Source organism: Microcaecilia unicolor, chromosome 3 (assembly GCF_901765095.1).
Source record: "Microcaecilia unicolor chromosome 3, aMicUni1.1, whole genome shotgun sequence".
Lineage (NCBI taxonomy): Eukaryota > Metazoa > Chordata > Amphibia > Gymnophiona > Siphonopidae > Microcaecilia > Microcaecilia unicolor.
In genome coordinates, this window is record NC_044033.1 from 216,629,669 (window position 1) to 216,653,507 (window position 23,839).

At 47.4% G+C, this 23,839-nt stretch overlaps 1 protein-coding gene across 1 annotated transcript in view; it reads right to left on the bottom strand.

Moving 5' to 3' along the window:
• Positions 1-17,257, bottom strand: part of PPP1R11 (protein phosphatase 1 regulatory inhibitor subunit 11) — a 37,625-nt gene extending 20,368 nt beyond the window's left edge. The window contains exons 1-2 of the mRNA XM_030197473.1: positions 17,169-17,257; positions 16,868-17,021 (exon numbers count right to left, since the gene is read on the bottom strand). Coding sequence (XP_030053333.1) covers positions 16,868-16,936 — 69 coding nt within the window. The 5' untranslated portion in view covers positions 16,937-17,021; positions 17,169-17,257. The remainder of the gene's footprint in view (positions 1-16,867; positions 17,022-17,168) is intronic.
• Between the last annotated feature and the right edge of the window lie 6,582 nt (positions 17,258-23,839).

A 23,839-nucleotide genomic window follows, 5' to 3' on the forward strand; every position in this document is an offset into this window, starting at 1 on the left:
GAGATGATCTGCAAAGAGGAGTGGACCAAAATTCCTCCTGACATGTGTGCAAACCTCATCATCAACTACAGAAGATGTCTGACCGCTGTGCTTGCCAACAAGGGTTTTGCCACCAAGTATTAGGTCTTGTTTGCCAGAGGGATTAAATACTTATTTCCCTCTGCAGAATGCAAATAAATTCATATACTTTCCACAATGTGATTTTCCGGATTTAATTTGTGATGTGCTATCTCTCACTGTTACCAATAACCTACCCTTCAATTATGGGCTGCTCATGTCTTTGTCAGTGGGCAAACTTACAAAATCAGCAAGGGATCAAATACTTATTTCCACCACTGTAGCTGCCTATTTGTGGCTAGCACAGTGGCAAACTGCCAACTGCCCTGTTTTAGTGTGAATGCTTGACATATCTTTATGTTTTATGTCAATTTTGTGCTTGATATACCACATTTCAAACAAGGATCAAAGCAGCTTACAATTCAAATAATAAAGCAAGACAAACAGAAAAGGAACTACAATCTATAAATAGTATAGCAGGAAGAAAGAGGAAGGCCAGAACAATAAACTGCCGATTGCCAGTGTTTAATTATGAAGGAGTGTAACCTGCAGAGTGGCAGATACAACTCTAGCTGCCTTGTTGTGTAGACTTGATAGGCCAGAACACACAGGTCTTTAGCTGCTGTCATTTACAACTTGCTTACCGTCAGTCAACAGGGATAATTTGCAATCCTTCAATCCTGTCTGCTTTTCACTTAAAGGCACTTTGCTTTTCTTGCAACCTTTCTACTGGGATGCCCTAAGTTTCATACAATATTGGGCCATTGCTCTCTGGCGCACCATAATCTGCAGTGAGAAATCTTGAAATAGGATCATTTTTGATCCCTTGTAAAACATTTCTCTTCTTGATCTTGGCCTTATTGACAACATTACAAATCCTTGCCGTGATTGATTGTGGTCTACCGATTTCCCCTTTCCGCAATCTCAGCAGATGGATCCTTTCCATCTTCACTAGGAGCTCTGCAAACTGAAAACCCAAAGTCTCCGGAAGCAGGACTCCAGAACTCTATGCAGGTCTTGATCTTTGGAAGACGCTACGAAGCCAATTATATGAACATTATCCATTCTTCCTCTACTCAGTAATACAGTAAATGATGGCAGATAAAAGACCTGTCTAGTCCATCCAGTGCTCCCAACAAGGCAGCCAGAGCCACATCCACCACTCTATGCAAGTTAGACTCCTTCATGATTGAATACTGGCATCACAAGGGCAGATTTGTTACTATGCCTATCACATATAGAGGGACACTTTTGATATGATGTCTAAATCCGACTTTACATGTTTTGCTGAAAACAGCCAAAAATTGAATAGCAAATAGGACCATTTTCGAAACAGAAAAATGTTTATCTGTTTCGAAAATGACCTTTTCTTGACATTGCTGTAGTCAGTATGTTATCTTTTTTTACCATTTTCAACCCCCCCACCCCCACCCCCCAAAAAAAAACATCCAAGTGAAAAACGCACAAAACCAAGCCACTGGGAGGTAGGAGGCGTCAGCATTCTATCACAAAAACATCCCAGGAGAGCAGTGTTGCACCCTAGGGAGCACTGCAGTGGACTGCACCTAAAAGCTCCCAGGTAGACATCTCACCATTGCTCCCGTATAGTGAGCCCTCCAAAACCCACCAAAAACCTACTGTCCCCAACTGTACACCACTGCAGTAGCCCTTATGGCTGCAGGTGTCACCTACATGTAGTTACAATAGGTTTTTCATGAATGTGGGAAGGCTCACACTTGCCACCACAAGTGGAACAGGTAGAGTGGAATATGGGCCTGGGTCCCCTTCTCCATAGTGCACTGCACTAACCTGCATGCTGCTCTTATAGGACTGCCCAAATCCCACCCTTAACACACCCCCTTGACATCTGGGCACACTGCAGACGAAAGCATAGAAAAACACCCAGAAAATGGGTTTCAAAAATACCGATTTGGACATTTTGGTGAAAAAAAACCACGCCTATCTGCCAGTTTATGCCACTTTTTAAACGTTTTTCTCTTTTGTAAATGAGCCCCATAGGCAGTTCTATACGATGTTGCAATACCACAACACCATGACAATAGTCTGGTTTTATTATGGCCTCAGCATAGTCAAATTCATTATGGCAAAAATTAAACCAATAATCCAAACATATTGCTAATTAAGGTTGAAATTAAGAGAGTACAATGTTGTTAAGCTGTTTTTCTTCCCCTACAGAGATAAATAAACCCCACACTCATAGCATATGATATAAATGTGACATCAAATACACATACTTGATCCTGATCTGTCTTTGCTATATGTGGGACACAGACTGCAGACATCTGCCCAGCACTGGCCTTACTTCCCCACTACTCTTGTCCCTCATAATGCATCTGTTTTAAAGTTCCTCACTGGGGGCCACAAGTTATTTATTTATGGCCTCCACCTCTCTCATGTGCCTCCATATCATCTGCTCGGTCCTTCTGCTAGGAAATATATTCCTCTGTTTGGTTGGGTTTTCCATTCCCTCTTTGATTTCCACAATTGACAACTGAATCTTTGATAGTTTGTCCTGAAGGACCACTAACAAATTTATTATTAATTCCTTAACTTATGCTTCTTGCAAGATGAAAATCAGTTAGGTTAACTCACCAGCCATTTTCTGCTCCTGCTGTTGGGCCTTTTCACATCCCTTACAGATCTACACTGACAGAAATCACTAACGAAAACAAGACCAGCTTGAATACCATGTACTCCTGGGCAAATGCATTTCAACTAAAACTCAATGAAGAAAAACTCACTGTCTTATCCTCTCATCCCAACACACCACGGACAATCCCACAACTATCACCACCCCAGACCACACCCTCCCTGTCTCAGACAGACTGAAAATCCTCGGCGTTACATTGGACCGCAACATTACACTACAGAGCCAAGTAAAATCCACAACAAAGAAAATGTTCTACTCAATGTGCAAGCTCAAACGCATGAAACAATTCTTCCTGAAGTAAAGCGAATGCTACATACCTGTAGAAGGTATTCTCCGAGGACAGCAGGCTGATTGTTCTCACTGATGGGTGACGTCCACGGCAGCCCCTCCAATCGGAATCTTCACTAGCAAAGTCCTTTGCTAGCCCTCGCGCGCACCGCGCATGCGCGGCCGTCTTCCCGCCCGAAACCGGCTCGAGCCGGCCAGTCTCATATGTAGCAAGACAAAAGAAGGGAAGACACAACTCCAAAGGGGAGGCGGGCGGGTTTGTGAGAACAATCAGCCTGCTGTCCTCGGAGAATACCTTCTACAGGTATGTAGCATTCGCTTTCTCCGAGGACAAGCAGGCTGCTTGTTCTCACTGATGGGGTATCCCTAGCCCCCAGGCTCACTCAAAACAACAACCATGGTCAATTGGGCCTCGCAACGGCGAGGACATAACTGAGATTGACCTAAAAAATTTACCAACTAACTGAGAGTGTAGCCTGGAACAGAACAAACAGGGCCCTCGGGGGGTGGAGTTGGATCCTAAAGCCCAAACAGGTTCTGAAGAACTGACTGCCCGAACCGACTGTCGCGTCGGGTATCCTGCTGCAGGCAGTAATGAGATGTGAATGTGTGGACAGATGACCACGTCGCAGCTTTGCAAATTTCTTCAATTGAGGCTGACTTCAAGTGGGCTACCGACGCAGCCATGGCTCTAACATTATGAGCCGTGACATGACCCTCAACAGTCAGCCCCGCATGGGCGTAAGTGAAGGAAATGCAATCTGCTAGCCAATTGGATATGGTGCGTTTCCCTACAGCCACTCCCCTCCTATTGGGATCAAAAGAAACAAACAATTGGGCGGACTGTCTGTTGGGCTGTGTCCGCTCCAGGTAGAAGGCCAATGCTCTCTTGCAGTCCAATGTGTGCAGCTGACGTTCAGCAGGGCAGGAATGAGGACGGGGAAAGAATGTTGGCAAGACAATTGACTGGTTCAGATGGAACTCCGAAATGACCTTTGGCAGGAACTTAGGGTGAGTGCGGAGGACTACTCTGTTATGATGAAATTTGGTGTAAGGGGCCTGGGCTACCAGGGCCTGAAGCTCACTGACTCTATGAGCTGAAGTAACTGCCACCAAGAAAATGACCTTCCAGGTCAAGTACTTCAGATGGCAGGAATCCAGTGGCTCAAAAGGAGGTTTCATCAGCTGGGTGAGAACGACATTGAGATCCCATGACACTGTAGGAGACTTGACAGGGGGCTTTGACAAAAGCAAACCTCTCATGAAGCGAACAATTAAAGGCTGTCCTGAGATCGGCTTACCTTCCACACGGTAATGGTATGCACTGATTGCACTAAGGTGAACCCTTACAGAGTTGGTCTTGAGACCAGACTCAGACAAGTGCAGAAGGTATTCAAGCAGGGTCTGTGTAGGACAAGAGCGAGGATCTAGGGCCTTGCTGTCACACCAGACGGCAAACCTCCTCCATAGAAAGAAGTAACTCCTCTTAATGGAATCTTTCCTGGAAGCAAGCAAGATGCGGGAGACACCCTCTGGCAGACCCAAAGAGGCAAAGTCTACGATCTCAACATCCAGGCCGTGAGGGCCAGGGACCGGAGGCTGGGATGCAGAAGAGCCCCTTCGTCCTGCGTGATGAGGGTCGGAAAACACTCCAATCTCCACGGTTCTTCGGAGGATAACTCCAGAAGAAGAGGGAACCAGATCTGACGCGGCCAAAAAGGAGCAATCAGAATCATGGTGCCTCGGTCTTGCTTGAGTTTCAACAAAGTCTTCCCCACCAGAGGAATGGGAGGATAAGCATACAGCAGGCCCTCCCCCCAATCCAGGAGGAAGGCATCCGATGCCAGTCTGCCGTGGGCCTGAAGCCTGGAACAAAACTGAGGGACTTTGTGGTTTGCTCGAGATGCGAAGAGATCCACCAAGGGGGTGCCCCACGCTTGGAAGATCTGGCGCACCACTCGGGAGTTGAGCGACCACTCGTGAGGTTGCATAATCCTGCTCAGTCTGTCGGCCAGACTGTTGTTTACGCCTGCCAGATATGTGGCCTGGAGCACCATGCCGAGACGGCGAGCCCAGAGCCACATGCTGACGGCTTCCTGACACAGGGGGCGAGATCCGGTGCCCCCCTGCTTGTTGACATAGTACATGGCAACCTGGTTGTCTGTCTGAATTTGGATAATTTGGTGGGACAGCCGATCTCTGAAAGCCTTCAGAGCGTTCCAGATCGCTCGTAACTCCAGAAGATTGATCTGCAGATCGCGTTCCTGGAGGGACCAGCTTCCTTGGGTGTGAAGCCCATCGACATGAGCTCCCCATCCCAGGAGAGACGCATCCGTGGTCAGCACTTTTTGTGGCTGAGGAATTTGGAAAGAACGTCCCAGAGTCAAATTGGACCAAATCGTCCACCAATGCAGGGATTCGAGAAAACTCGTGGACAGGTGGATCACGTCTTCTAGACCCCCAGCAGCCTGAAACCACTGGGAAGCTAGGGTACATTGAGCAGATCTCATGTGAAGGCGGGCCATGGGAGTCACATGAACTGTGGAGGCCATATGGCCCAGCAATCTCAACATCTGCCGAGCTGTGATCTGCTGGGACGCTCGCACCCGCGAGACGAGGGACAACAAGTTGTTGGCCCTCGCCTCTGGGAGATAGGCGCGAGCCGTCCGAGAATCCAGCAGAGCTCCTATGAATTCGAGTCTCTGCACTGGGAGAAGATGGGACTTTGGGTAATTTATCACAAACCCCAGTAGCTCCAGGAGGCGAATAGTCATCTGCATGGACTGCAGGGCTCCTGCCTCGGATGTGTTCTTCACCAGCCAATCGTCGAGATATGGGAACACGTGCACCCCCAGCCTGCGAAGTGCCGCTGCTACCACAGCTAGGCACTTTGTGAACACCCTGGGCGCAGAGGCGAGCCCAAAGGGTAGCACACAGTACTGGAAGTGGCGTGTGCCCAACTGAAATCGCAGATACTGTCTGTGAGCTGGCAGTATCGGGATGTGTGTGTAGGCATCCTTCAAGTCCAGAGAGCATAGCCAATCGTTTTGCTGAATCATGGGGAGAAGGGTGCCCAAGGAAAGCATCCTGAACTTTTCTTTTACGAGATATTTGTTCAGGGCCCTTAGGTCTAGGATGGGACGCATCCCCCCTGTTTTCTTTTCCACAAGGAAGTACCTGGAATAGAATCCCAGCCCTTCTTGCCCGGATGGCACGGGCTCGACCGCATTGGCGCTGAGAAGGGCGGAGAGTTCCTCTGCAAGTACCTGCTTGTGCTGGAAGCTGTAGGACTGAGCTCCCAGTGGACAATTTGGAGGTTTTGAGGCCAAATTTAGGGTGTATCCTTGCCGGACTATTTGCAGAACCCACTGATCGGAGGTTATGAGAGGCCACCTTTGGTGAAAAGCTTTCAACCTCCCCCGACCGGCAGGTCGCCCGGCACTGACACTTGGATGTCGGCTATGCTCTGCTGGAGCCAGTCAAAAGCTCGCCCCTTGCTTTTGCTGGGGAGCCGCGGGGCCTTGCTGAGGCGCACGCTGCTGACGAGAGCGAGCGCGCTGGGGCTTAGCCTGGGCCGCAGGCTGTCGAGAAGGAGGATTGTACCTACGCTTGCCAGAAGCGTAGGGAACAGTCCTCCTTCCCCCAAAAAATCTTCTACCTGTAGAGGTAGATGCTGAAGGCTGCCGGCGGGAGAATTTGTCGAATGCGGTATCCCGCTGGTGGAGATGCTCTACCACCTGTTCGACCTTCTCTCCAAAAATATTGTCCGCACGGCAAGGCGAGTCCGCAATCCGCTGCTGGAGTCTATTCTCTAGGTCGGAGGCACGCAGCCATGAGAGCCTGCGCATCACCACACCTTGAGCAGCGGCCCTGGACGCAACATCAAAGGTGTCATACACCCCTCTGGCCAGGAATTTTCTGCACGCCTTCAGCTGCCTGACCACCTCCTGAAAAGGCTTGGCTTGCTCAGGGGGGAGAGCATCAACCAAGCCCGCCAACTGCCGCACATTGTTCCGCATGTGTATGCTCGTGTAGAGCTGGTAAGACTGGATTTTGGCCACGAGCATAGAGGAATGGTAGGCCTTCCTCCCAAAGGAGTCTAAGGTTCTAGAGTCTTTGCCCGGGGGCGCCGAAGCATGCTCCCTAGAACTCTTAGCCTTCTTTAGGGCCAGATCCACAACTCCAGAGTCGTGAAGCAACTGAGTGCGCATCAGCTCTGGGTCCCCATGGATCCGGTACTGGGACTCGATCTTCTTGGGGATGTGGGGATTACTTAGTGGCTTGGTCCAGTTCGCAAGCAATGTCTTTTTCAGGACATGGTGCAAGGGAACAGTGGACGCTTCCTTAGGTGGAGAAGGATAGTCCAGGAGCTCAAACATTTCAGCCCTGGGCTCATCCTCCACAACCACCGGGAAGGGGATGGCCGTAGACATCTCCCGGACAAAGGAAGCAAAAGACAGACTCTCGGGAGGAGAAAGCTGTCTCTCAGGAGAGGGAGTGGGATCGGAAGGAAGACCCTCAGACTCCTCGTCAGAGAAATATCTGGGGTCTTCTTCCTCTTCCCACGAGGCCTCACCCTCGGTGTCAGACACAAGTTCACGGACCTGTGTCTGCAACCTCGCCCGGCTCGACTCCGTGGAGCCACGTCCACGATGGGGGCGTCGAGAGGTAGACTCCCTCGCCTGCATCGGCGAAGCTCCCTCCGCCGACGTAGTCGGGGAGCCTTCCTGGGAGGTGGCCGCAGTCGGCACCGCACGCGGTACCGACGTCGGGGACCTCACCCCGGGCGATGGGCCAGCCGGCGCCACGCTCGACGGTACCGGAGGCGCAAGCACCGCCAGTACCGGAGGGGTAGGGCGCAACAGCTCTCCCAGAATCTCTGGGAGAACGGCCCGGAGGCTCTCGTTCAGAGCGGCTGCAGAGAAAGGCATGGAGGCCGATGCAGGCATCGACGTCAGAACCTGTTCCGGGCGTGGAGGCTGTTCCGGGCTGTCCAGAGTGGAGCGCATCGACACCTCCTGCAGAGGGTGAGCGGTCCTCTCGGTGCCGATGCCTGCTGGGTGCCGACTCCCTCGGCGACCCAGAGCTCTCGGTGCCGACGCGGGGAGGAGACCGGTGTCGATGCTTCTTAGACTTCTTCCGAAGCATGACACCGGAGCTCCCCGGCACCGATGAGGAGGACGTAGAATCCATCCGTCGCTTCCTCGGGGCCGAGGTCGAAGCAGGTCGATCCCGGGGGGGCTGTACCGCAGGAGCCCTCAGGGTAGGGGGAGACCCACCCGAAGGCTCACCGCCACCAGCAGGGGAATGGACAGCCCTCACCTGCACTCCTGACGATGCACCACCGTCCGACGACATCAGGAGACGAGGTCCCGGTACCACCGACGTCGATGCAGCTATCCGATGTCTCGGCGCCGATGCAGAGGGCCGATGCTTCGATGCACTCGATGCACTGGCGGCCGAAGATGAAGGTCTGGACGCTGATGACGTCGATGCACTCGATGACCCCGGTGCCAATGCCGACGAAGAGCCCGAGAACAAAACGTTCCACTGGGCCAATCTCGCTACCTGAGTCCGCCTTTGTAACAGGGAACACAGACTACAGTTCTGAGGACGGTGCTCGGCCCCCAGACACTGAAGACACGAAGAGTGCCTATCAGTGAGCGAGATTACCCGGGCGCACTGGGTGCACTTCTTGAAGCCGCTGGAAGGCTTCGATGTCATGGGCGGAAAAATCACGCCGGCGAAATCAAAATCCGAAATGACGAATTTGAGCACCAAAACTTTGAGGGAGAAAAATCTCGACCGAGGCCGAAAAGAGGCCTACCCCGACGACGAAAGAAAACTTACCGGGGCAAAAACTGGAAATACGGGAAGGGGCAAACGAAACCCAAGGGGGTTTTCGGAGCACTTTCCGAACGAAAAGAGAACTTTTCCGAAGAAAAAACACGTCGATTAAGATAACGGACGCGCGAGGTCGACTCTCCGGGGCTCGACACGGCAAAAAACACAGCCGTACCGAGTGCGGCCGAAAGAAGACTGGCCGGCTCGAGCCGGTTTCGGGCGGGAAGACGGCCGCGCATGCGCGGTGCGCGCGGGCGCGCGAGGGCTAGCAAAGGACTTTGCTAGTGAAGATTCCGATTGGAGGGGCTGCCGTGGACGTCACCCATCAGTAAGAACAAGCAGCCTGCTTGTCCTCGGAGAAACATTTCGCAACCTGATACAATCAATGGTACTAAGCCATGTAGACTACTGCAATGGAATTTATGCGGGATGCAAAGAACAAATCTTAAAGATACTTCAGACCGCTCAAAACATGGCAGCAAGACTCATCTTCGGAAAAACACGATTTGAAAGCGCAAAACCCCTCCGTGAAAAAACTACACTGGCTCCCAATCAAAGAACGCATTGCCTTCAAAATCTGTTATATGGTTCACAAAATTATCTATGATGAAGCACCGGGTTAAATGACAGACCTAATCGACCTACCAACTAGAAATACATCCGAATCATCACGAACATACATAAATCTACACTACCCAAGCTGCAAAGGGCTCAAATACAAATCAACTTATGCATCCCGTTTTTCCTACATCAGCACACAACTGTGGAACGCACTACCAAAAGACTTGAAAACCACATAAGACCATTTACACTTCAGAAAGACACTTAAGACCCACCTGTTTAAAAAGGCATAACCTACCAATCCAACGTAATTGTCTGATGTCTGCGACACAACAACACTAAAGTTCGTAATGGTCATCACACAACTCTCCCGTCAAACGATTCCTTTATGTAGTCCTACCACATGAACCTTATCCTACCACAACATCACCTTGTATTTGTTTACTCCGGAGTCTGCAAACAGCTCTCCAGCACTATGTAAGCCACATTGAGCCTACAAAGATGTGGGAAATGTGGGATACAAATGTAACAAATAAATATAAACTTTGCTCGTCATAACTCATCAAAATCTCGTCCTAGGGTCAGCTTACAGCAATGTCATAGCTTCTAAGAACAATGGAATCATTTTGCCGAGTATTTGAGTATGATCCAAGTTGATTTTGCTGGGTTTCTTTTTCAGGGTCCTGTTTGGATCAGATTCTAGAAGTATCTGCTTAGCTAGGTGTCCTCACATGACTCCTTATATGCTGTCATGGACAACGGCCTCCATCGCTTTTCAATTCCATTGTCTTCCAGGGTGGTACTGGCATATCGCTAGAGCACAGGACATCCCCTTGTTCACGGACAGAAAACTCCTGGGCACCAGGTCGCCTACTATTCAGGGCCTGATGCCTGACCAAAGATACACTGCTGGAGAGAGATACAGTAGCTGCAAGCAATAGGTCTCTATTGTCAAGACCAAGACAAGGAGGGACACTAGAAGAAGGGTGAAGTAGAATGAAGAAAAGGAAAGAACCATGCCTGGAATGATGAAGAGAGCACCTAGAGCAGACAGACCACCAAAAAAACAAAAACAAAAAAACTTAAAAGTAAAAAGTAAACAAAAAGAATGTAAGAAAACAGAAATACACAAAATCTACAGCAAAATAATAAAAAAAAAACACACACACACACTTTTATTTTATTCTTTTACTGGGTTGTAAACAAATTATGACAAAAAGAGCAAACCATGAACAAAAGGGGTAAAAAAATGAATGGAAATCTACCACAACACTTCCATACACCAATATTCTCTCAATCCTCATTCTAGAACAAAAATATCAAAAATCAGGTAAAGACAGGACTCCGAGAAAAGCAGGTCAGAAATAACATGGAAGCCAAGTCAAGCGCAGAAACAAGAATCAAGCACTTTACATCAGGGTTTGGGCACTTTTCTTTCAACCAAATTTGAAAAATCCCTCCAAATTATTAAACAGATTTAAACCAGCACAAAGGTATCAGAAATACTGAAAACCAATTAAGTACAACCCATTAAAGACAAGAGCTTGACAAATTTTCTTTGACTCCAGGAGCCAGCCTAAAACCTTTGGAGCCACTGTCAGAGACCTTTCACCATCCCTCCTCATCCACACCAGAACTGTGGAGCAGAGCATGAGGGATGCAGAGGAAAGGGAATCCGAAGTCAGCCACAGTTCTTTAGGTTTAATTTATTAGGACTGTTTATGTGCCACAGTACAGTATTGTCGCGTTCTCGAGGCCCTTGGTATGCTGTCAGGTCCTCGGGGCAGCACTGGGAATCGTGAGCCCTTGGGCCCCTGCCGAGGCAGGCAAGACCATCTTGGAACCGGACATACGGAAGAACAGGACTGGAACTCGGGATCGGAAGTAGGCAACTGGAACCGGCAGTACAGGATCCGCTTCACCTGCGCTTGGCCACCGTTCCGCTAGAGTTGAGCTCTAGCGTGCAGGTGGCCGGCAGGACTTGTAGGACAGGGCCGCAACTGGAGAACCAGAGGACCCACCCTGGGTCTAGGAAACACGAGGGAGACTAGACTAGGAACTAAACTCAGACAGTGTGCTGCTGCACAGCCACTAGCAAGACCCAGAAGACAGACCAAGGGACACAAGGCGTACAGAAGCTTAGCAGGAGCAAGGACTAGGGCAGCATACACACTAGGCAGAACGGGGATCCGGGAATACCCACAGGGTAAACCCTCTAGCTAGGTGGAGACAGGATACAGGAATAATCACCCAGGAAATACACACTAGCTAGACAGATACAGGATTCAGGATATACACTCAGGATATACAAGCAAGGTAGGCACACAGGCTAGGCAAGGCAGGACTTAGGGTAACGAGAGCAAACCAGGAATACCAGGCCAAGGGTCTTGGGCAGGCAGCACAGCAAACTGAGTAACCAGGAAGAACAGGCCAAGGGTCTAGGGCTGGCAGCAGAGCAAACAGAGTATCCAGGAATATCAGGCCAAGGGTCTTTGGGCAGACAGGAGAACAGACAGAGTAAACCAGGAAGAACAGGCCAAGGGTCTTGGACAGGCAGCAGAGCAAACCAGGAATACAGGCCAAGGGTCTGAAGCCACAGCCGTTCCACACACTGACTGGGGAACTCACAAAGGCTGAGGCTTCACATACAGACAGAGAACCAACCCGGACAAGGGCTTCACCACAACTCAGGGTAAGCCAGGGACAGAGGCTTCACCCCAACACAGAGTAAGCCAGGAGCAGAGGCTTCCCTCCAAACACAAGATAAGTCAGGAAGGACCCACAGTCCACAGACACGCAGAGGCAGGGAAGAACCCCCCACAGGAAGACAACAGACACAGAGCGAAGCTGAGCTGGAACCCAGAGAAAGGCTAAGCAGTAGTGCAGCAGACACTTACTAACCTGACCTGGCCTAAGAGCATAACACCTATGCAAAGGCCCTGACTGCAAGCACAGCACTTCCTTATGAAGGCTCTCACTGATGAGTCACCAGCAGCAGGACAGAAGAAGGAAGTACACTGACCCCAAAGAGAGGCTTGACACACATAGGAAGTGAGCCCACAGGAAAGACAAGCAGGAGCCATCTTGGAAGCTGGCACAGAGCCGGTGGCAGCCATCTTAGATGCTGGCTCCCTAGAGAGGCATAGCCCACACAGGTGAGGTCTAGTGAAGCAATCAGCACACCCAGACAGAGACAAGACTAACACAAAGATAGACAGAAGCCAGCAGAGCTGCTGACCCCCAGAAAGAAGGTAAGGTTGAGGGTGGTCACAGCCACAGACGTGACAAGTATTAGTATAAGCCAGTAGCCTTTCTCAAGTGGGCAGTCAGCAGCATGTCAGAATAGATGTCTGAAGTTATTCTCATGGTGCTTCATCTATTGCCATCATCCAGTCTCCCTTTCCCTCAATTCCCTCATTCTATCCTCACCCACTCTTCCTCTTTCAGCAATCCTTCTGCTGTCTCAAGTGTCTTTCTCTTATTCTTATTGGAATGCCCTCCCGCGGGAGGTGGTGGAAATGAAAACGGAAACGGAATTCAAACATGCGTGGGATAAACATAAAAGGAATCCTGTTCAGAAGGAATGGATCCTAAGGAGCTTAGCCAAGATTGGGTGGCAGAGCCGGTGGCAGGAGGCGGGGATGGTGCTGGGCAGACTTATACGGTCTGTGCCAGAGCCGGTGGTGGGAGGCGGGACTGGTGGTTGGGAGGTGGGGATGGTGCTGGGCAGACTTATACGGTCTATGCCAGAACCGGTGGTGGGAGGCGGGGCTGGTGGTTGGGAGGCGGGGATAGTGCTGGGCAGACTTATACGGCCTGTGCCCTGAAAAGGACAGGTACAAATCAAGGTAAGGTATACACAAAAAGTAGCACATGTGAGTTTATCTTGTTGGGCAGACTGGATGGACCGTGTAGGTCTTTTTCTGCCGTCATCTACTATGTTACTATGTATGTTTCTCTTATTCCCCTGCTCTCACTTAGTCTCCCTACCTTGTCTGTGATCTCTCTCTATTAACCCTGTCTTAACTTCCACCCCATCGTTCCTCCTCCCCCAGCCACCCTCTAGCCAGTCCTCTAGTCTCCTTTGTTCCTACCCAGCCAACTTGACACACTAGTTTCCTAGTCTTTACTTCACTTTGCTGTCTGCTACCACTACCGAAATAAGAGTTCACTTTGCAGTCTGTGCTGCATGGCTCTCCTTATCCCGTGCAAGTCATGTGAACCAGTGGAGAAAACCCTGACCCCTGTTGCTAAAACTGTTATTAAATTGCCAACTGCGAGAGTACCCCTGGCTTGGCACCAGCTACATAAAAATTCCAGGTGTCATGGTAACCTGGCGCCCAGGATTTGTCTAGTACTGCTATTTAGGCAACTAAATGTAAAAAAAAAAATACAGATACATGATCTAAAAATATTCTCCACACAAATATTATTTGTAAAGGATAAAAAAAATCCCAACACTGGCTACATTTCTGCAAATCATCTGCAGCAATGAAGAATTTGAAATCACAATAATCAAAAAAAAAATCTGTATAAAGCTCTTTAAAAATACAAAAAGGTAAAAGACAAATTTCTCTGACAAGGTGACCAGAGTTGGAGGGAGAGCGCTAGATGTGGATGAAACAATGGCAGTAGATAGGCTGAGCCAATCCTGTTTCAAATCTCCATCCTTCTCCACTCCTGCACAGCATAGCCAAGACCAGCATTTTGGACTGGATTCAGTAAATGGCAAAGAAAAAAGTCCGAGCAGAACGTTATAATATAGGCGGCACTCTGAGTTGCGTGCCATTCATAGAACAGTGCTAAGAGACGATTTCTCTGCCACACTTTGGGTGCAAGGATTTACACCAACTGAAAACTGATATAAATCCTGGTGCGTAAATTAGGCGTGGATCCCTGGTATTCTATAATACTGCACGCATCTTTAGTGAATGCGCCTAACCCGCTCAAGCCCCTCCCATAGCCACACACCCCTCAAGTTGTATGCTATAAGATTTGCACACTGATCTAGAATAGCACTAAGCAAGATGTTCGTGCAAATCCAAAATGTTGCCAAATATCGCCAAAAACTGTTAGCGGTCGGTGGGGGGAGGTATGTGCATCACCAAACCTAACCTGTCAAACGTGGACTACAGGCCTGAACCACAATATGGATTCTCTGCTGGACCACAGATTACAGCTCCAGTATAAAGTCAGGCCAAGGATTGCACGTATATTGCAAGGAGTGGAGGAGTGGCCTAGTGGTTAGAGCACTGTCTTGCAATCCAGAGGTGGCCGGTTCAAATCCTGCTGCTGCTCCTTGTAATCTTGGGCAAGTCACTTAACCCTCCATTGCCTCATGTACAAACTTAGACTGTGAGCTCTCCTGGGACAGAGAAATATCCAGAGTACCCGAATGTAACTCACTTTGAGCTACTACTGAAAAAGGTGTGAGCAGAATCCAAATAAAATAAATATTTCTATTATGAACCAGCTAAATCTAGCCTAAGTTTCTAGCTTGGAATAACCAACAAATGACTACAATGCAGCCAATCACCAAAGACACAATACTAATAATGACATTTACTAAGGGTTTGGCAGGAGCAAAGGCAGCTTTTTCTCTCCCTTTCTCACTCTCAGTACTCAATGCTCTTACCTTGAGTGGGAAGAATAAACATTGTCTCACCGAGAAACAACTACTATATTTGGGGGCAGAAGCTTCCTTCTGTACAAGGTCGTAAAGGCTTTATAATCCTTCAACTATTTGGGGTAGATGGAAGTATTTGCTTTTTTTCTCTGAGAAGTGTGAGCCAAACCAAACTGGTATTATGTTTTTATTCTATTAGGGAATATTTTGTATTCTTAGGTGGGGGTTAAGTTTATCTAAAACAGGATTATTAGTGATAAGATTTGTATCTGAATTCTTTCTAGGAAATTGCAGCATGCTTTATATTATTTATGTTCTTAGATTTAAAAAAACAAACAAACATTTTTCCACAATCTGACAGTCAGTCTCTATTATCAGCATTTATGTGAGGCATACTGAGCCAAGGGGCTAGGAAATAGGTATTAATTATTGCCCTAGACATATAACGATATATAATCACTCTTATTTCCTACACTCCCTCCTCCCTTCCCCTGCTCCCCTTTCTCACAAGTACTGTATCCTAGGACCCATCTCTCAGGGACTGAGGTGATACCTATGATCAGGGGTGTAGTTTGGGGGTGGGGTGGGGGCTGAGCCCAAGGTATGTATGGGGGGGCACACACAATTTTGCCTCTCCCCCCGTGACCCACATGCCTGATCTAATGGGGTCCCCAATGCATGTGAACAGAAGTCCTCCTCCAGCCAAACTGCACAAGACCCCCACCCCCTGCACAAGCTGTTTTCTCAAACCTGTGCATTTACAATTGAGGCCCACCTCCTGCAAACCTAAGTTTCACAAAAAAAAAAAAAACAAGCACCTGGGGGGAGAGCCAAACCGGTACAGCAGCGGCCCAAGGAACACATTAGGCTTTGGTTGGAGGAGGGCTTTTACTAGCAGGGCTTGGGGGTTCTCCGGCAATCAAAGCGGAAGACAGTGCCTCAATTTTAAAGAGCCCCAAAACCCAAATTGCCCCCACACCACTGCCTATGACATGGGCGGAAGGCACCTTATTGACTTTATTGAGGTTAAAACTTTCAAGATGCATCTGATATAAGCAAATGTTGGTAGATGACAGTATATATAAGTGAAACATCAAAGCATTTCAGTGACAGTCTAACAGGATGGGGGTGGATAGGTGAGAGACAGGAAGAGGGACAGGTGAGATATGCATGGAGACAGGAGGGTGACAAAGCAGTACAATTTTATGGTTTATAATGGGCTAGAAAACCCAGATCTTTGTTAAGTCCTGTCTGGTGGGTGTCAAAATATTTAATCATTCTGACTTCAAAGGTCTTACATTCCTGTATTGTTTTAAACTTCCCTTTTATTTATGTCCAATATTGAGTATTAAGTTATGTCCAATAAAAAAGGTATCATCTTAATTTCTTTTCCATGTTTTATTTCTATGCATTACCTTTAAAAGTGGACTAACACAGCTACCACAACTCTCTACTCAAGATGCATCTGAGAAAGCATACTCCTGTGCTTTTTCAATAAACTGGTCAATCTAGGCGCTATCAGCTCGTTTCACTTTCGAAACTCTAGACTAACAACAAACGCTACCCCCAGTTCCAGAAGGCAGATTTTTAAGACCAGTTCTGGGTTGTTGTTTTTTTAACTTAAATTCCATCCATTGAAATCAGTGCTTGCAGGGCACACAGTGCACACCAGAATAAGATCAGCAAAAATACAGAACATGCCTAAAACCTCCCTCTTGCAACTGGGTGACTTGACAGCTCTGTACCACCCCTCCCCCCCACCGGAAGTTTTCACTATCTGTGACATCATCACCGTGCAAAGACAGACGTCCTGCTCTCACCGGTTCGGTCACCGTGGTCTCGGTGACGGTGGCTGAGGAAGGACCGACGGTCGCCGTGGACTCCGCCATGAGGTCACCAACACAAGCCCGGGAGGCGCAGGGGGGAGGGGTCGGCTTTCCACGGGCGAAATTATGAATAAACTTTTACGTTTACCTATAACAAAGATATCAAGGGACACGCATTAGGCTGCGACACACACCGAGCAGCTTCAAAAACATTGACGAACCCAAGATCCCGCCCCCGCCCGCGGACCAGCATCTCATCTTTCCCTCATTTCCCAACGTCTGGTCCTCCTCCTACCCTGAAAAACGTGTCTCTTCCAGGTCACCGGCAGCAGCAACGATTTGCACAGGTTACCTACGGCGGCCCCGCAGCTGCCGCGTCCCGCCGGAAACAGGAAGTTGCGTCAGAGAGGGCGGAGCTATCGGGCAAGCTTTGTGGATTGTTGTTGTTACTGCTGCTGCTGTTTGAGACTCGGGAAAGGGAGTCAGAGGTTTAAGAGATAAAGATAGCAATAAAACACGGAAAAGAAAATAACCTGATACCTTTTTTATTGGACATAATACATTTCTTGATTAGCTTTTGAAGGTTACTACTACTACTACTTAACATTTCTAAAGCGCTAGGGTTACGCAGCGCTGTACAGTTTAACGAAGAAGGACAGTCCCTGCTCAAAGGAGCTTACAATCTAAAGGACGAAATGTCAAGTTGGGGCAGTCTAGATTACTTGAATAGAGATGTAGTGGTTAGGTGCCGAAGGCGACATTGAAGAGGTGGGCTTTGAGCAAGGATTTGAAGATGGGCAGGGAGGGGGCTTGGCGTATGGGCTCAGGGAGTTTATTCCAGGCATGGGGTGAGGCGAGGCAGAAAGGGCGGAGCCTGGAGTTGGCGGTGGTGGAGAAGGGTACTGAAAGGAGGCATTTGTCTTGAGAGCGGAGGTTACGGCGTAGGAACATAAGTAATGCCATACTGGGAAAAGACCAAGGGTCCATCGAGCCCAGCATCCTGTCCACGACAGCGGCCAATCCAGGCCAAGGGCACCTGGCAAGCTTCCCAAACGTACAAACATTCTATACATGTTATTCCTGGAATTGTGGATTTTTCCCAAGTCCATTTAGTAGCGGTTTATGGACTTCTCCTTTAGGAAACCGTCCAACCCCTTTTCAAACTCTGCTAAGCTAACCGCCTTCACCACTTTCTCTGGCGACGAATTCCAGAGTTTAATTATACGTTGGGTGAAGAAAACTTTTCTCCGATTTGTTTTAAATTCACTACACTGTAGTTTCATCGCATGCCCCCTAGTCCTAGTATTTTTGGAAAGCGTGAACAGACGCTTCACATCCACCTGTTCCACTCCACTCATTATTTTATATACCTCTATCATGTCTCCCCTCAGCCGTCTCTTCTCCAAGCTGAATAGCCCTAGCCTCCTTAATCTTTCTTCATAGGGAAGTCGTCCCATCCCCGCTATCATTTTAGTCGCCCTTCTCTGCACCTTTTCTAATTCTACTATATCTTTCTTGAGATGCGGCGACCAGAATTGAACACAATATTCAAGGTGCGGTCTCACCATGGAGCGATACAACAGCATTATAACATCCTCACACCTGTTTTCCATACCTTTCCTAATAATACCCAACATTCTATTCGCTTTCCTAGCCGCAGCAGCACACTGAGCAGAAGGTTTCAGTGTATTATCGACGACGACACCCAGATCCCTTTCTTGGTCCGTAACTCCTAACGTGGAAACTTGCATGACGTAGCTATAATTCGGGTTCTTTTTTCCCACATGCATCACCTTGCACTTGCTCACATTAAACGTCATCTGCCATTTAGCCGCCCAGTCTCCCAGTCTCGTAAGGTCCTCTTGTAATTTTTCACAATCCTGTCGCGATTTAACAACTTTGAATAACTTTGTGTCATCAGCAAATGTAATTACCTCGCTAGTTACTCCCATCTCTAAATCATTTATAAATATATTAAAAAGCAGCGGTCCTAGCACAGACCCCTGAGGAACCCCACTAACTACCCTTCTCCATTGTGAATACTGCCCATTTAACCCCACTCTCTGTTTCCTATCCCTCAACCAGTTTTTAATCCACAATAGGACATTTCCTCCTATCCCATGACCCTCCAATTTCCTCTGTAGCCTTTCATGAGGTACCTTGTCAAACGCCTTTTGGAAATCCAGATACACAATATCAACCGGTTCCCCTTTGTCCACATGTTTGTTTACTCCTTCAAAGAATTGAAGTAAATTGGTCAGGCAAGATTTCCCCACACAAAAGCCGTGCTGACTCGGTCTCAGTAATCCATGTCCTCGGATGTGCTCTGTAATTTTGTTTTTAATAATAGCCTCTACCATTTTCCCCGGCACTGACGTCAGACTCACCGGTCTATAATTTCCCAGATCTCCCCGGAGCCTTTTTTAAAAATCGGTGTTACATTGGCCACCCTCCAATCTTCCAGTACCACACTCGATTTTAAGGATAAGTTGCATATCACTAGCAGTAGCTCCGCAAGCTCATTTTTCAGTTCTATCAGTACTCTAGGATGAATACCATCCGGTCCAGGAATGTAAGGGGAGATGAGGGTAGAGAGGTAAGGAGGGGCTGCAGATCGAGTGCATTTGTAGGTTAGTAGGAGAAGCTTGAACTGTATGCAGTACCTGATCGGAAGACAGTGAAGTGACTTGAGGAGAGGGGTGATATGAGCATATCGGTCCAGACGGAAGATAAGACGTGCAGCAGAGTTCTGAATGGATTGAAGGGGGGATAGATGGCTAAGTGGGAGGCCAGTGAGGAGTAGGTTGCAGTAGTCAAGGCGAGAGGTAATGAGAGAGTGGATGAGAGTTCAGGTGGTGTGTTCAGATAGGAAACGGCGAATTTTGCTGATGTTATAGAGAAAGAAGCGACAGGTCTTGGCTATCTGCTGGATATGCGCAGAGAAGGAGAGGGAGGAGTCGAAGATGACTCCGAGGTTGCGGGCAGATGAGACGGGGAGGATGAGGGTGTTATCAACTGAGATAGAGGGTGGAGGGAGAGGAGAAGTGGGTTTGGGTGGAAAGACAATAAGCTCGGTCTTGGCCACGTTCAATTTCAGGTGGCGGTTGGACATCTAGGCAGCAATGTCGGATAAGCAGGCCGATACTTTGGCCTGGGTTTCTGCAGTGATGTCTGGTGTGGAGAGATAGAGCTGGGTGTCGTCAGCATAAAGATGATATTGGAAACCATGAGATGAGATTAGCAAGCCCAGGGAAGAGGTGTAGATTGAAAAAAGAAGGGGTCCAAGGACAGATCCCTGAGGAACTCCAACAGAGAGCGGGATGGGGGTGGAGGTTGCCCTTCTTGGTCAGATCGGAAATAAGCAAATGTTGGTAGATGACAGTATATATAAGTGAAACATCAAAGCATTGATTCCAGTAACAGTCTAACAGGATGGGGGTGGACAGGTGAGAGACAGAAAGAGGGACAGGTGAGATATGCATGGAGATAGGAGGGTGACAAAGCAGTACAATTTTATGGTTTATAATGGGCTAGAAAACCCAGATCTTTGTTAAGTCCTGTCATGGGTGTCAAAATATTTAATCATTCTGACTGTATTGTTTTAAAGTTCCCTTTAAGGATTCTTACCATGAAATCACTGGTACAGTGTTCTGGTTTTGTAAAGTGCTGCCCCACAGGCATGACATTTTATTGGTACTAGCATTTTTCATATGGTGTCTATGTAAATTAAATCTCTTCTTTAGCATCTGACTTGTTTCTCCAACTTTGTCGCTGGAAGGACAAAACTATTTGCATGCCCATGCTCCTGCTCCCGGTATGTGCAGCCACCCTAAGAAATGACCACCCACACAAAACTAACCACTGACTCGACGTCTGCACCCCCTCGCCCCCCCAACCCACACAAAATCTAAACGCACACTTCCACACAACCAGAAAACCAGACAAATACAAATGGAGATAAAAACAGCAAGCAGGAGCTTCAAAAGACACACTCCCCCCAACCACAAGCAAACACAGCTATCCACAAAACACATTAATGACTTCACAGGCAGGTACCCAAGTGCTTCAAGGAACTTCCCCCCCACCCCCCCAAAAAAAAACACATCAAAACGCAGCCTTCCACAGAACAAGGAATGCTGACAAATACACATGCAGTTCAAATTTGCAAACACAGCTCACCAGAGCACAGGCATATTAACGACTTGGCAGGCAGGTTCCCAAGTGCTTACAGGAGCTACCCCCCCCCCCCCCACACACACACACACACACACAAAAAGGAAAAACCAACCTTCCACACAAGCAACAAACACACACAAAAAAAGAAAAACACACACACACACACACACATTCACTCTCTCTCTCTCTCACACACACAGTCAATCTCACACATACTCACCCAAACATACATACTCCAAGGAAAACCTTGCTAGCGCCCGTTTCATTTGTGTCAGAAAAGGGCCTTTTTTTTTACTAGGGGTAAAGGACAAAATGTTTTTGTGTTTGGTTTCTTAATGCACACCATTTTAATTTATTTGAAATCTACATTAAATATCACTAAAACAGCTTTAAAAATTATTCTACCTGGTAGAAACAGCAATTTTAAACTCTGTATTTTCAGATCATCCTCCTATATAATAAAACGCACCTCCAACATTCTGAAGCTGACTGCATGGCTGAGGCATTCCTGCTCTCTGTATCCATCTCCTGAATTGACATCACGTACTTCCGGGTTCCTCACAAGCAGAAGTGACCAACCACACGAGGTTTCTCGGCTTAAATAGGATTGGTCAGTTTCTTCAAGCACAGCCAGAGCTCAGCGTCCTGCACAGTAATGCTCAGACACCAGAGAAAGAGGGGGGGTGGGCCTGACACCAGAGAGAGGGAGGGAGGGAGGCCTGACACCACAGAGGGGGGGAGGTATCTCTGTCACACACACACACTCTCTCACTCTCTCTCACAGTCAATGTCTTTCTTTCTCTCACTCTCATACACTCTATTTCTCACACTATCACATTCACTCTCTATGTGTCACACAGAGGCATATTTTCAAAGCACTTTGGGAGGCTAAGTTCCATAGGTTTCTATGGAACTTTGGGAGGCTAAGTGCTTTGAAAATGAGCCTCACAGTCACCCACACTCTCTTGGTGTCATACACTCAGTCTCACAGAGATACTGTGTCTCACACACACTCTCTCTTGCACACACTGTATCTGTGTGAAACACACTCTCTCTCACACTGTGTCTCACATACACACTTGCACACACTCTCATTCTCACAGACACACTCGCACCCAGACTCACACTCTCTCTCTCACACACACACATTCACTCTCTCTCTCACACACTCTCACATACACTCTCTCAAACATACACACTCCAAGGAAAACCTTGCTAGCGCCCGTTTCATTTGTGTCAGAAACGGGCCTTTTTTACTAGTGTCCAATAAAAAAGGTATCATCTTATTTTCTTTTCCATGTTTTACATAGTAACATAGTAGATGACGGCAGAAAAAGACCTGCACGGTCCATCCAGACTGCCCAACTTCCTCTGCCCTCCCACCTAACAAAAGCTTGACTAAGGTGGGTACCTGAATACCCCATTGAAAACAAAGAACTCAGAGGAAAAGCATAAACAGAACATTTGCCTGTCATCAGAGGTATACCTGCCCCTCCCATCAACTATCAGACAAATGGATACCAGGACATCTGCAGATCATGTGAACAGACTACAATAACCATAATGCCTTGCAAGTTATCCAGTGCAAACCAGGAAGCAGGTGCTGGGACTCTGTGATCATATCCTCCTGCAGCTTGCAAGATATAAAAGCAAAAGCTGTTTCCCCAAGATTCAGATTCTCTCTTCAGCTGCAAGCAATTCAGATCCACTCACTGCAGAAGCCCTGCTCCTGTCCTGAACATGTGCTTACCTCATGCTGTTCATACTATGTAACAAGGACTTGTAAGTAACATAACTTTTGATCTAGACCTGCTACTTTACCTTACTTAAGTACAGATTATCTGTAAAAGATCTCTTTAAAAAACCTACCTCTCGTGTGCAATTGTATTATTAAATCAACCTTTTTGAAGCTAAAAATACGTTCTCTTTGTGTTCTGAGTATATGGTATCTTTTATATATACTTAATTTATTTAATTTATTGCAATTATCACCTTTGGTGATTGGTGGAGAAATTAATATCCTAAAACTTATAAATACAGCGCCTGCTCTTAAATTATAAACAGTAGCGAGTGCTCTAGAGCTCTTTTTCCCAAGATAAATCATTTCTTATAACATTTTTATTTCCATGTTTTATTTCTATTGATTACCTTTAAAAGTGGACTAACACGGCTACCACACCTCTCTACTCAAGAGATAAAGAAAAATAGGGGGAGGTTGGGGATTGAGAGAAGGAGAGGAAGAAAGTGAGGTGGGTGGGAAAGTTGTTAAAAGAGAAGAGGAAGGATTCTCAATGCCTTTTATTTTAAACATATAAATAGATAGATTAGTAACAGTATCTTTTCAAAAATACTAGGACTAGGGGGTACGCAATGAAGCTACAAAGTAGTACATTTTAAAATGAATTGGATAAAATATTTCTTCACTCAACATGTCATTAAACTCTGGAATTTGTTACCAGAGAATGTGATAAAAGCAGTTAGCTTAGCGGGGTTTAAAATAGGTTTGGATAGCTTCCTAAAAGAAAAGTCCATAAGCCATTATTAAAAAGGACTTGGGGAAAATCTATTGCTTATTTCTAGGATAAGCAGTATAAAATGATTTGTACTGTTTTAGGATCTTGCCAAGCACTTGTAACTTGGATTAGCCACTGGTGGAAATAGGATGCTGGGCTTGATGGACCTTCGGTCTGTCCCAGTATGGCAATACTTATGTGTTCTTTCCTGTCTCTTTTATTTTAGTTTTTTTTTTTCTTGTTGGGTTTTGTTTTTTGCATAGTTTTTAGTTATTTT